General features: G+C 32.6%; 3 protein-coding genes across 3 annotated transcripts; 1 reads left to right on the top strand and 2 right to left on the bottom strand.

Annotated features, from left to right (window-relative positions):
• The first annotated feature begins 4,314 nt into the window (after positions 1-4,314).
• Positions 4,315-5,372, top strand: LOC143618119 (uncharacterized). Its single transcript, XM_077090442.1, has one exon. It carries the CDS (start codon positions 4,494-4,496, stop codon positions 5,163-5,165), a length of 672 nt encoding a protein of 223 aa, XP_076946557.1. The 5' UTR covers positions 4,315-4,493; the 3' UTR covers positions 5,166-5,372.
• A 2,543-nt stretch (positions 5,373-7,915) lies between these two features.
• On the bottom strand, positions 7,916-10,710 carry LOC143618120 (uncharacterized). The gene is made up of 5 exons (XM_077090443.1): positions 10,575-10,710; positions 10,426-10,498; positions 9,331-9,395; positions 9,112-9,221; positions 7,916-8,350 (listed from the first exon to the last, which is right to left on the bottom strand). Exons 1-5 carry the CDS (start codon positions 10,692-10,694, stop codon positions 8,221-8,223), a joined length of 498 nt encoding a protein of 165 aa, XP_076946558.1. The 5' UTR covers positions 10,695-10,710; the 3' UTR covers positions 7,916-8,220.
• A 2,557-nt stretch (positions 10,711-13,267) lies between these two features.
• LOC143618118 (ethylene-responsive transcription factor 3-like) lies at positions 13,268-14,272 on the bottom strand. The gene has a single exon (XM_077090441.1). It carries the CDS (start codon positions 14,028-14,030, stop codon positions 13,443-13,445), a length of 588 nt encoding a protein of 195 aa, XP_076946556.1. The 5' UTR covers positions 14,031-14,272; the 3' UTR covers positions 13,268-13,442.
• Between the last annotated feature and the right edge of the window lie 286 nt (positions 14,273-14,558).

Genomic DNA, 14,558 nt, shown 5'->3' on the forward strand with positions numbered 1-14,558 from the left:
AGTAATTATGTAATTACATCATAGATAATTACTCTACTTGTATACATAATTACTCTACTTGATTATCACGTTTAGCACGTTAATTTCATTTGTACGTTAACCTCCCCCCCTAATACATAACGGTAAAGTTTATATCATTGTTTTGAACATTTGAATATACAATATACTTTCCCAAGCTACACAAAATATCGTGCTAGTAATATATAGTTTCATTATTGAAGTCTAATTTTATGCTATTTGCCTATTATCCAATGTTAGAATCTTGCATAATCTAAAACCTACATAAAAAAATCTAATATGTCAAAACTTAAGCAGTTTTACTTGGTTTTGATGTGGCAATGGCTGAAAGTCAAACACATGACTTCCCATGTGTGCATATGGTGGATGAGATTGAGATTGTCAAACAATATGATGTTTTAAGTTTTAACTACACAAGCAAATAAAGTTCGATATAATTCACAAATTAAATATGTCGGGCTGCATTGCCATGAAGCCATGAAGACAATTCCCCACCCCCCCCCCCCCCCCCCTCTTCTCCTGATGCAGCCAAATGAACTAGAATGCTACCCGGGAAAATGACACGTGAAATAAACAATTAAAATTTTTAAACATGTAGAGAGGCTTTTTAAGAGGGTCAAACGGTTAAGTAGCGGGCCATAGTCGGTATTTTGGTATGGCTGGTGAAAAATATTGAGATTAAAGATATTGTCCATATATTGAAATATCGAGTCTGGTGAATATTGAGATCAAACATCCAAATTACATATTAACTGGTCGATGTCATATACATCATGCAATTATTATATCCAAGAAACTTTGAGAAAAGCTTAAAATATTTTTATTGATAAAATAAATAAATTTAAAATGTTTAACCAACGTAAACTTTTTGTATGCATTCTTGAATTCTGCCTCTATACATTTATTTTTCAACCTCGAAATTTCATTAAAATATGTTTGATTTTTAACCACAGGCGTCGCTACCATCTTGACGTCGGAGTGCGGCTTTTCATGAAACCAAAAACATGAAGTTATCATGAGTCAAACATCATTTTACAGGAACAATGAAGATGAAGTTAAAAATAAAATGAACAACTTACATTCAAGACATCCAATTACATCCATAATCAATTAATCTTCAAATATTTTATCAAAGATTTGAGTGTTGATGTCTACAAGCGAAATCGAGTATAAATCAAATGTAAAGTGAGTGTAAAATCTATGAATTATGCTAATGAGATTGCTTTTGCCGTCAATAGTAAAAATTTCATTTTTATCAGTTAAACTATTATTGTCCCGTATGTCATAGTTTGAATTATTAATATCAAATTTATCCATTTATATATTATGAAGAGGTTAAAGGTAAATAAAATAAGCGAGAAAAATGTAAGTTAGACTTACATAAATATAACAAGTGACATTGAATAGTTATATATTAGGTTGGGATGTATAATTTTATGAGTTATCCTCACATATTAGCAATGACAATTTAATTAGATTATCTTCTCAAAAACTTTGTTTGTAATTAAATAATAAGACATCACACATTTCACACATGGGGTGTAAATAAACATCCAAAATACTATCATTAACCGTACATAATTTATTTTTAAATATATATCATGTGATATTTTAATACAATGTCTCCTAGTAAATTTATTAAAAACATATATATTATTTAATGTTACCCACCCTAGATAATAGCCATTGATGAACTACATAAAACAATTTTTACCAAAGTCGTATCCCACAATGGTTATCATTGGAGTTTGGTATTTTGTAAATAATCAAACAATTACGCATGGTATGACTTGTTAACTGGTCATCTCAAGTTTAATTAAACTTGGTTTCCTTGTCTTAGGAGGGTATTCAAACTAAAAAGAAAGTCAAAGTAAATATATAATACGAATAAATTCAAATTATTTTATTTTGGTTTAGTATAAAGGTAAAATCAATCAAATTTTAACAATTTACCTTAACGATTTCATCAAGTTAAAAAAATTAAAGTAGAAAAAAGTCAAAAAACAATCAACTTCTTCGTCTCTATAACTTAACTTGGCTAAAAACATTTTAATTTTTAAAATTTAACTATCGTTTAAAAGTTTTCCTCATTTTATTCTTCATATTAACATAATAATTTTTCCTAATTTCTTTTTAATTATTTTTTCTCCTCACTACAATCAAATCAACTTACAAAAAAGTATTATTTTCCTAATTCTTTTTAATTATTTTTTCTCCTCATTACAATCAAATCAACTTACAAAAGTATTAAAAAGATTTAGAGAAAATGAATAGTATATCGTTATAGCTTCTCTATAATTATCTATTATATAGATTATGATATAGTTGTAATTTTACAGTTTTACTAAATACTTCTTTAAAATCGAGGCATGATAGATATATAGAGTCTATTGCGAATACTCTTAGGTACCTACAAGTATTAACAAAACTATCTAAATGTTAAAATAGAATTGACTGTTACAGATTTGAAATAGTTGAGTTTTCATTCTAACAATATTAGAGTCTAAAGTTGACATTCGTTATAAACATAAATAGATTTGTAGAGCCCAATCGACGAAGGGAGACAAGTGACCTAGTTAGGGATGGCAATGGGTCGGATTTGGTACGGGTTTATGTATTCCCAAACCAAACACGTCCCAAACCCGTCGGGTTTTTATCAGGTAATTACCCCGTCGGGTTTCGGGTTTCCTATCGGGTTTTGTCAAAAAAAACCCGTCGGGTATACCCGGCCAAATCTCGTCATAGCTAAACAATGCTTGCCATAAAAAGTAAATATTTCAAATAATTGACATAACCAAGTTTCGACAAATAAGTATTTCTCAAAAGTTCCATGAAAGGAAACACAATTCAACTAAAAAAAAGTAGCATGCTAGCTACTATCAAAAAATTTATGGCGTAACTTCATTCATCATTTGGGCTTTAAGTGCACTCATTCCTTCATACTCTTTTCTTATAATTAATTAAAAAATATATATACATTAATTAAAAAATATATACATAAAGAATTGTACCCGATTTTTGATAGACACAGAAGATCGGAGCCAGCGTGATTTTTGAGAGACACAAGTTTTGATAATGGAAACTTAAAAGTCTTCCTTTTTTTATTAATTTGAATAAGTATGGTAATTACAAATTGCAATATAAGTAATTATATAACTTACGTGTGTGTGTGTGTGTGTATATAATACATATATAAAAAATTTATGTCGGGTATATAATCGGGTAAACGGGTAAATGCTATCGGGTAATCGGGTCGGGTAATCGGGAATTTTGGAATTTCCAAACCCGTTCCAAACCCGCGAAAAATTTAAAACTAATACGAAACCCGTCCCAAACCTTAATGGGTCAGGTATTACCCGTCCCAATTATGTCGGGTTTCGGGTTTTCCCAACGAATTCGGGTTTCACTGCCATCCCTAGACCTAGTGTTATTGAGGTCCACACCATTGAACCCTCCTGAATCGCCCCCACACAAATACTGGCCACTTCCCTTCATAGCCACTCGTAGTATGTGATATGCAAATTAGCCCAACTTCGTCATTGAAATTGGCCAATACTTCCCTTGATGTTTTCACTAATGCATCCAAGTTCTCTTTCTAGAAACTCCCCTTGTAGCCTCCTCAACCAAAAATCCCTTAAAAATTATTATCAAACACCTATCTAAGTCCTACTTGTTATGACCTTCAACTATCAGGTAATTGCAACCTCAATAACGATCTACCACCTCTCCTAGTTGATAGGCCAACACTAGTTTGTTAGGATTCCCCTCGAAAAATTCGATATGTTAAACGATTTCTATGTTAAGGATGATTCATCACATGGTTTCAATTTTTATGTTTTCCATATCCGACTCGCGTTTGTTTGGCATTTTTGTATGAAATTGAGCACACCTAGAATTTGACACTTCTAATATGAATCAAGATCTAAATATCTAACTTTAGAATTGTCACAATTGTTCATTGTCTTCCAGTAATACCATATCTTGACTAAATTCATCATCATAATCTTAAATTCTTAACGAATGACGCCTCTGAACAAGTATCATTGTTGAATAAGTAAAATTTTGAGTAAGAGATTTTGCTGATCGCTTTTCATAAACTAAACATAAGATATTTCTGTACCATTGTTCTTATATGATTTCAGATGTGAAGGTCTTTATGTAAGCAACAATTCCATAAGAGCTTTGTTATTTATGCGGTTTTACGGTATATGATTGTTGTTGTAACCTTACGTGTTTAATGTATTTTTTTACGTCTCACAACTCACACATTCCATAAAACATCGGATAAACTAGATAACCCGAGGTGTAATTAATTTAAAATTGAAATACAAAGTAATGAAGATTCTGACGTCAGCATCTAATTAATTTATCCCAATAATACCCCTATCATTATATGACCTTTTAATTAAATGCTGCCCCCATCTCTACCTGACCACAAATTATTCTTTTGAAAGAATCCACCGCACCCTTCACATATGAGGAAGCTCTACAACCACAATAAAGGCAAAATACACCCATCACCACCACCACCACCAACAACCACCACCACCGACCACCTATCTCTTCTGCCGCTAGCCATCGCCACCCTCGCCGCCTCCTTATCACCGGAGGACAAAGAAGTCTTAGCTTACCTTCTCTCATGCTCCTTAACCACCACCGGCGTTAAAAGATTCTCCGGTGACACCAAACCCACCACCGGCACCGCCGGAAGCCACCCTCCGAGGTTCAACTGCTACTGCTTTTCATGCTATACTAGTTACTGGGTCCGGTGGGATGGTTCGGTTAATCGACAGCTGATTCATGAAATCATTGATGCTTATGAAGATGAGTTAATTAACAATAATAATAATAATAATAATAATAGTAATAGTAATAAGAAGAATGGGAAGAATAAAAAGGATAGGAAGAAGAATAAAGTTTCTCCAACTCCAAATTCTCCACACGCGCCGCCGTGTGTAGCGGAGGAAGTGTTTCACGCGCCCCCGCAGGTTGAGGAAAATATGGTCAACAGTGATGACGATGACGATGACGGTGACGTTGACGGTCAAGATGGGTTGAATATTGCCACGTCATCATCGGAGAAAGGGTCGGTGAGAAAGTTTGTAAGTTTTATAGGGGATAGGATTTGGGGTGTTTGGGGGATTTGAAGTTTTATTGTTTTTTTTTTATTTTATAAAATTTAGATTTTGAAGAACAGGAGACAGATTTTCCATTTTGTAAATTCAAGAAATGGTTTTTTGTGTGTTGCTATTTTTGTATTATTTCTCCAAGCATGCTTACATTGGGAATAGGTACAAATATTTAGGTTGATGATTCTTCATTATCTTGTCGGTAAATTGGGGGATACGATAACATTTTTTAACCGTAATTGAAAAACTTATGTAACTTTTCACTATCTACCATGTTATAGGTTAGTATGTTAATCATATTATAGTTTGTAGCAGGTTAACGGGTTGAATTTTTCTATCATAACACATTTTAGCGTAACTTTATCAAGTTTATAAATGCGTTAACCAGAATAAAATCGGTTAAATGAGTTATAAACGGGTTAGCTGTTTTGTTGTTTGATTAAATAGGTTGACATGTTGAGATGAATAATTACATAGTTGCCTGGTAGACATAGGGTTAAACACACCCTTAGGCCATTACTTATTTTATCTTTAGAGAGAATACATATATAAAAATTTGATAGAAATTTGTGATTTTGTTGGGTTTTGGTAAAATTTGTGTAATTATTTTCTTATGTATATTTAAGTTGTAAAAATGAAAAGGTTTGAATATCATTGGTTTTTTTTATAAAGGAATAGTGTTTCCTCCAAGAATTTCTCTGACCAGAAAGCAGAAGTTGGTGGGTATTTTCCTCAATTTTATCCTCTTAAAGTCTTAACTATATTTATTTTTTATCTTCATATATAGAAAGAAAAAAGGTATCTTTCTAGAATATTCTTTTCTTTAAAATTTCTCATTATTAACCAAATATTACAAATTTGTTTTTTACTTTGCTAATTCATCTTTATATAACATTTAGTTTAAGATAATATGATAAGTTTAGATTTTAATAGTTTAAGCTATGATCAAGTGTTTGATAATAATAGGATGTGATGATGAGTTAACATTTACTTTTGGCAATGCAGTTTGAAGGAAAGGTAGCTTTTTGTGCAAATAATGCACAATTGATTTTTTTTAATCAAAATTTGATAAATTGTTGTGTGACTACTTATAATAAAATCAAACTAATGCGTAGTTACTTTTTCGTTAAAAGTGAAATTACTATTGGCAACGCAAGTGAAAAAACTAAGAGTGTTGTTCGTCATATTGTCGGGATTATTAACACTTTGTTTGACTTAATTTAATTAGATCTTTATTTTTCGATATAGTTATTTGTATAGCATTAACCATATCCAGTTTTTTTAAATCGAAGTAACTATTTTCCACGTAATAAAATTGATGGTTATCTATATAATTTAAAAGTCAAAATTGTGCTATGACTAGAACCGTCTAGCCTACGACACGGTTAGGTGCCAAGACTTTTGACCTTTTCAATATGACCACAAGTCCATTTTTTTAAAATGACCGATTGGATAAATTAAAACGAAAAACAGTCCTCAATTATTGATTCAAGAAAATGTTATTTTTATTTAATTCTTTACGGTCTAGTAGGATCTTAGAAGTGACCAACAATATTTTCTTGGTTTTATCTAGTTTCTGAACACGTTTTTCATGTGGTTATATGAAGTGTAAACCATTCATCAAAAGTATTCGAATAATAAGAAAAGAGAACATAACAAGAGATTCATAAATAGTCGATGAATTCAATACATAATGGATACAAGAATATATACAATTTGCTATAAAGAATTGAGTTAAATAACATCAAGCGTCATTGTTTATGTCATTAAACCTTGGAGGTAATCGTCGATTAAGATGCTTACTAATGTTGATGATACAAATGTAACTTAAATATTATTTTAATATTAACACACATTTAAATGTTTCTCTTTTGATAAATGAAATTCGAATTTTCAACTAAGATATCAAACTAATATGAAATTTTATCAAGCACGAACAATAAAAAATGTGCTATTGTATTTGTGATGCAAATGGTTTTCAAATCATTCTAGACAATAAACTTAGCTCATGAATGGGAGATAGCAACCATTGATTACACAAGCAAATCATTTATTTTTTTTTGTTATCTTTCGTAAAAATTTGTTTGAACTCACTTTGCAAATGCAATCTCATCATATCTGCCCTCTTCGTAAGATACAATTGTAAGGTAATAAATTATAAAGAGACAGGTATTCGAAATTCAAATAACTGGATACGAACACTAATAGGGGTTTCTACATCCTTTCGTGATTTCATCTTTTGATAAGTTAAAAATGTCGTATAACACTACTTGCATGGTTAGTTGGTCCATAGATACGAATCAACCACAAGTAATGATTGATCTTGTGATTCTGAATGCCTCTTGTATGCTTGAATCACCGTTATCGCAAAAAAAATAACCAGACAATTAAATTTGTTTAATTACGTGTTAGTGATTTTGTGACCTTGATTATCCAACGGAAGTGCGGTGTTGTCATTTTCATTCACAATATGTGTAGAAAAGGGTGTTGCGTCAAAAGTTGATACACAATATGTAAAGTTGAAATTATTGATTCAACTTACTTAAGAAGCAAGAAAAAGCCCATGCATAGTGGTGTCTTTTCTTTGGCATGCTTACTTCTATTAGTTACTCATAGTTATATGGTATATACACCCATAATGTTGTCCTATAATAAAATGCTTTCAAAATCCGACTTAAGGAAACATATTAACACCTAGATTTATATATGCACAATATATTTTTTCTTGTATTTGCTATATTACAACCACTCAAACACCATCCAAATTATATCTACAGTTAACCATACAAACTTTACATACCATAAAGAACACAATTAAAGTTAGTAGAGGTATTTATGTTCACCCTGGAAAGTTTAGGAACCAAAAAGAAACACTTTTAAAAATATGTTCATAGTTATATGTAAGACAATTGCACCTATCTTAGATGCAACAATAAATAAATAAACAAAATTTTCATAACCATCACTCATCTTTCAAATTTCAAGCAGGATTTGCTTCACTTGGATTATGAGCCATTGGAGTCGATACCTCCACAGTTTCGGATGCTTTGACCGTACCATTTGACTTTTTTAGTCACATTATCGGACGCTTCAAAAACTTCAGTTGCCACCTTTTCGGTCTAACTTGACCCAAAAGCTTCATCTGTTCCCTTTTGAATTTACGAGTTGTGTACCATCGACCGCCTCTCCAACCCAACCCGTATCTGCAAATTACATAAATACAAAACTAGAAATTTTGAAGATTATATACAATCAGGAATTCAGAATCATTTCATAACTTCCAAATAACTTAAAGACTCTTAACAACCAATCATTTTATATATTTATAATTTATATTATATATTTAGTATTATCTGAGAGTAGTCTTTTCATTCGTTTTATTTAAGTTTATGGTTACACATATGTAATCTGGTTATTACACATACGATTATATATACGTAATCACAAATTGCATATAATAAATGACAAAACTACCCTCAAATAATGTTAAATATACAGAATAAACTAATAAATAAAATGATTGGCTGTTAAGAATTCTAAGTTCTTAAATATTTTGAGTGACAATTTCAACACATTGATATGACAAGGGTGAATTCGGGTTGTGTCTGTTTGATCATGGTTAAAACTAGTCAACTATAAAGAAGCAGCCGAAACTGAAATGGGCTAAACGGGTCCAAGTCATCTGATGTTTATTTAAAAGAAAATATACTATTTTCATGATGTTAATTTTCCAATTACTTTAATAGATAAACTATTTACAAAATAAAAAAAAAAGAACAAAAACTGTTGACGGGTCAGCCCAACCCATTTGACCAGTTAGACAAGTCAACCCACCCATTTTGCATCATCTAGTAAATACGATTAAGGATCATGACTTTAATTAAGATAACTTGTAGAAATTTGATGTGCCATTGGGGGACTTTTATGCAATTAATAAAAGTTAAACAAGCAAAAATTTACAAACCCGACAATTAATGAAACCCCAGCGGTGGCAATACATGCTGCAGTGGTAGAATTACCGGTTCCAACCAACTTTTTAAACTCTTTACCTTCAATGTCATAATTTTTTTTCATCTGCACCAAAGTTAATAAATCACATCTTAAAATGCTACATATTTGAAAAATACATTAATGAAAACATCAAGATGAGTTCTTATGGTTTAGAAGAAGAGAAAATACTAACAGCGTTCTCAATTGACTCAAGCCTTCGTTCAACTTTTGTCTCGTGAAGGTGGCGTAACGTATAGCCTGCACGAGTTACAATTATTAATTTTCATTGAGATTATAAAAAATAAAAAACAAAGACAAAAAGGTACTTCTTTTCTTGTTTTTGCAAATGTTTATGCCGTAGTAGTCAAAGTGTGCACTCAAGACTCAAAAAAAGTACACAGTCGAAACAAAAAGGCACAATAAAAGAAAAACTATATAACTGTAAAAGGCAAATGAGATTAAAAAATATTATATTTTTATTTTCTAAGCGATTAAAAACGTGCAATATTCTCCTGACTGTCTCATGTGGTTCAGATTTATATTCCATGTTATGCTCTATGTTCAACTGAATTATGGTGAATTAACAATATGAGGATACTTGTTGTCCCATTTTCTGTAGTCACATAGAGCTGTTCAAAAAGCTTGCAGCTCGAGGCTCCCTCGAAACCGGCTCATTTGTAAACGAGCCAAGACAAGCTCAGTCGTTAGCTGGCTCGTTGGCTCAGTTGTTAGGTCGTTTAAACTAAAGCCCAAATTATAACCCCAAATTAAATTACAAACTTGGTAGCTAAATTCAGCTACACTTAAGCTTTAACACTTTGCTTTTATATGTATCAACAGATGTACAAAATACAAAATTAGAAAAAACTTTAAAAAAATAAACGAGCTGACTCGGCTCATATATAGCCCTAAACCAGACTGGATAAAGGCGACACACAAGATCCGAGCTCCTAGATTACAACTCTAGGGTATAGTCTCAGCCTATTTCAAATGCTTAAAAATAACAATTTTACAGCAAGCTATCTAGTAATCAGAAGCATGGTTGTAAAAATCCCGACTAGGCGCCGATTAATCCTAGTTAATCTCAATTATTCGCTAGTCCCGCCCCACCGACCCACTAGCGATTACTGGTAATGAGCAGAAGTAACTTGTGATTGTCTTAAAGATTCAAGACTACCATTATTATTCTATTTTATAACTTCACTTTAATACAAATGTAGTTTACTATTTGCCCCAGCATTAAAAAAATAAAAACCCTAATCACATAACATAACATAACATAACATACCAGCCCAAGCAGTGGCAACAGATGCGATTGATGTCAATATTGTAAAGACAACTTTATGCCTCTCAAATGTATCCTACAAATTCAAAATCATTCAATACGCGTACAAAACCCTAATTAATCAGATATTAAGAACAAATACAATGTAATACCTTGGTTGATAGGAAAGTGTCTTCAACGGCAGACCATGAATTGGAAACTTTGTTTCTGATGTGAGGGACTGAGAAGGCAGATGAGCCCCTCTTCAAACTCTGCATACTGATTCGCACCATACATACAGGAAGGAAATTGATATAATATATTTAGGTTATTATGGATTTTGATCTATATTCGTATTTGTTGGCCTAGAAACAAAGAGGAACTGCGTTGAGGTTACTTCGATTTTTAGCTTCCGGGATTTTCTTTTTTTCTGATTAAATTTGTTATTAAATCCAAAATACCTTTTTTTTGTTTGAATAATTTATAAGTGAATTGTTATTTTGGTTAAACTTCTCCAACTCATTCGACCCAAAATTAAAATTTTGGATGAATAAACCCTTAGGTAAATTTTTGTTAACGGTTTTGACCCCGAGGTTGTAAGTTTGTTATTATCTTTTGATGTTTGTTTTAGAATATGTTTAGGTTTGAGGTGTTTTGATCATGGTTTTAAAAAAGCTCGACTTCGCACCATTTAATCCCTGATTATCGTTAGTCGCTGCCTCACCGACTTGTCACTGATGCCCAAAATCGGCCAAAACTGACACTTTATATATAAAATTTGGAATATATATGTGTATATTTGAGTATTTACATATAAATTCTAATCCGATTAATCCCTATTAATCTTAATTAATTATTAGTCCCTAACCCACATCTCGACTAGCGCCAAACGATTTCTACAACCGTGGTTTTGATAAATGTTCGGGTTTGTGAATTGTTATTTGTTTGGGTTAAAGTTGGATTAACAATGTTTTTTTTTCAATCAAGTGTTAAAGCATATGACCATGAGCATAAACCTATTTTTAGAGGCAAATTGGATGGTAACAAATTGCGACTTCATGTACTTTGAAATGTCCTTCGATTTTATTAATAGACAAGCGACACTAGTAAGCAGAAGCTAGGAGCAACCCACATAAAGAAAGGAAGGATTACCCCGAAACAAAAGAAGAAAAATTACACCATCTAACGAACTTCAAAGTACACATTTTTTACCAAAGAAGTGACACGGTCTTCACATCTTCTAGGACTTTGTCTCATGTGATGGATTTTCTTCAAAAAAAAAATTAATTCATTCCTCGCGTTTCAAAAACACTAACTTAAACTAAAAATTGTGTGATCTCTTCTTGTAACGTTCATCACCCAAAGGGTGACTATGGTAGTCCAAGATATCTTGGCAGGGAAAAGGCAAAGGTAGGCTGGTGGGATCTAACACTAACAACCTATAAATACCTAACTTCTTGAGCAAACGCCCTCCAACTATAGGCATTTATCTTTAACGATATTCATTTACTCTATCGTCGATTCTTTTCTAGATTGATTTGGCAGAGAAAATTTGCGATAAATCTGCGGACCATACCTAAGAGTTATCTTCACGAAAAAACACCAGTTGATCAAAATATAAACAAAATTGATTAAAGCGTTAACTCATTTAGTTCATCCAAATTGGATGGTTCATGGTTCTCTCTTCCAACCCCACCACACCTTATTACCAACCCATATATATTTTATCCTCCATAAGGCCCATTTTGCTTGCTTGTCTCTAAATTAGTAGATTTTAATATTGTATAGGCAATGGAGCATTTTTAATAATTCTTCCATTTCTCACTTTACCAACAAATGAATTATGCAGATCAAAATTAGAAGTACTCAAGACAAAACTAATCCTGGCTATAATATTCTAAGTACCTGGTATTGCAAATGATAGTATAATGATCGTTACATATACATGCCCATGGCCCTTTAGTTTAGAACATAGCTAGCTCAATATAGTTTTTTTAACATAACAAGCAGATTATACCAAATGGCATTATAGGCTTCTTAAGCTGACACCATTTTAGTTCTATATTTCGTAAAAATGTTACATTTTTTATGATAAAACGCAGGGCCGGCTCCGAAAAGACGAAAAAAGTTTTGGGCCAAAGACGAACATTTTTTTTTTGCCTTAAGTAAAAGAAACATTTTGTTGGGTTTAAACAATTTAATTATAAATGGGCTTATTTGATTATGATTTAAGTTATGTAAAAAACTTTTGTATAAAAATAAGCTTAAAATTGTCTCAAATAAGACTTAAACCTACAACCTTTTGGTTAGATGTCATACCCCTTTACCATTAGACCAAGCTAGTGGTTATGTAATTGTGTTGAAATATTGATTATACACATGTTTTTTTATAAAAACACATAATTTTTTTTTGAAAAAAAAAATTTCGAGCCTAGCGGGGTGTCGGGCCTGTGGCCGTCGAATACCCTGCCATGCCTCAAAGACGGCCCTGATAAAACGTTCTCAGTGTTAAGATTGTAAACCATATATATTGTTTTAGATGCAACTAGACACTACGGATACTCGACACCAAATACTGGTTATGGTCTCTTTAGAACATTGATGCTGTTACGTTATCGCTTATGCTATGACCAAATTTAGTTTTAATTTTTAAACTAATTATGACGGTTTCTGTAACTGGTTATCAACGATACCAAAAGATTAACCGCTAAGATCTTGTATAGTAAACCACATTTATCAACATATCCGGATCATCCAGATACAAACAGGACCAATAAGATTTCATTATTGAACAAAAATTCATTATTTTTATGGTTTATTTCGTCATGAATTTCAAATCAAACTATATCAAAGAACCCTAAAAACAATGAATTAAACAAGAAAAACAACAATTCAAATCAATCATCTTCCAATTCTTTAAATAAGTTTTAATTTCCCACCACTCATACAACAATTTCATGCTGAAATTCAACATCAACATGATACACTAATCTACAACCATCACAATTAATCCAAACAAATTCATATTATTCAACACAAACTCATAACCGAAGGGTTGTGATTATATCATCCTGGTCAACGTCTGACCAACCACCAATCTCATCAACCGGTGGAGGCAGATTCAGATCAAACGGCAACGGTTTCCGATTACAATTCAACGACACAACCTCGCCGGAACACTCATCCACAACCGTGGAAGACGAATCGCAATTACTCCGGCAATCGGAACTAGCCTCCGGCAGCTTTACCGGCATGTCCGGTGCCGGATTCGAAAGCCTTGACCAGCTGGCCGACTCAACGGTGCTGCTGAGACTGCTAGTCGTCGGCCGGATTTGACAAACGGTGGCACGATCGTAATCATCCTGCACCGGTAAGGGTAAAATCGGAAAATTGGTTTTGGCTTTAGCGCCTGTGAAGGCACGTGCGGCGGTGTCGTAGGCACGTGCGGCGTCTTCTGCGGTGTTGAACGTACCTAACCAAACCCTAGCTTTTTTAACCGGATCTGTGATCTCCGCGGCGAACCGGCCCCACGGCCGCTTACGCACGCCGCGGTAGCGTGGCTCGTGGGTGTCTTGCGGCGGAGCGGTTGATTCTCCGGCGGTGGGTTTGGGTTTGGTTCTTTGACGCATGATGGTGATGGTGATAATAATATTATTCCGGTGGAGGATGAAATAGGTTATAACGACGTCGTTTGTTGGATTAATATTTAGGGGGTGATCTAATCTGATCTTCTTGGGACTCCATATTATTATTTTTCAAGATTTGTTGAATTTCCGAAATGAAATATAATCTGTATTGTATCTCTCTGTTGTATATTAGCTTTACGTGTTTTGTTTATTGTTTTCTCTCTCTAAAATGTATTCTTTCTTCTTATCATTAATTATTTCACTTTTATTTTTATATTGAAATTCATTTTTTTAAGTAATTGGAAAGTTTTGAAATATAGTAATTAGTTTTATTAGCAGCCAAGTTATTTAATTGGAAACTTTAATAACATGTTTGAAATATATTATTGTTCTATATAATAAACAAACAAAATTTCAATATATTATTATTTGGAGAAAGGGTAACTTAGGTGAACGGTAAATGTGAGGGGGTGATGGTATGATTTTTGTTTCAAGTTTTGAATATATAGTTTTGATTATTAAAGGGTTAAA

This window comes from Bidens hawaiensis, unplaced genomic scaffold (assembly GCF_021521415.1).
Source record: "Bidens hawaiensis isolate Kalapana, Puna unplaced genomic scaffold, B.hawaiensis_p1.1 tig00063714_1, whole genome shotgun sequence".
Taxonomy (NCBI): Eukaryota; Viridiplantae; Streptophyta; class Magnoliopsida; order Asterales; family Asteraceae; genus Bidens; species Bidens hawaiensis.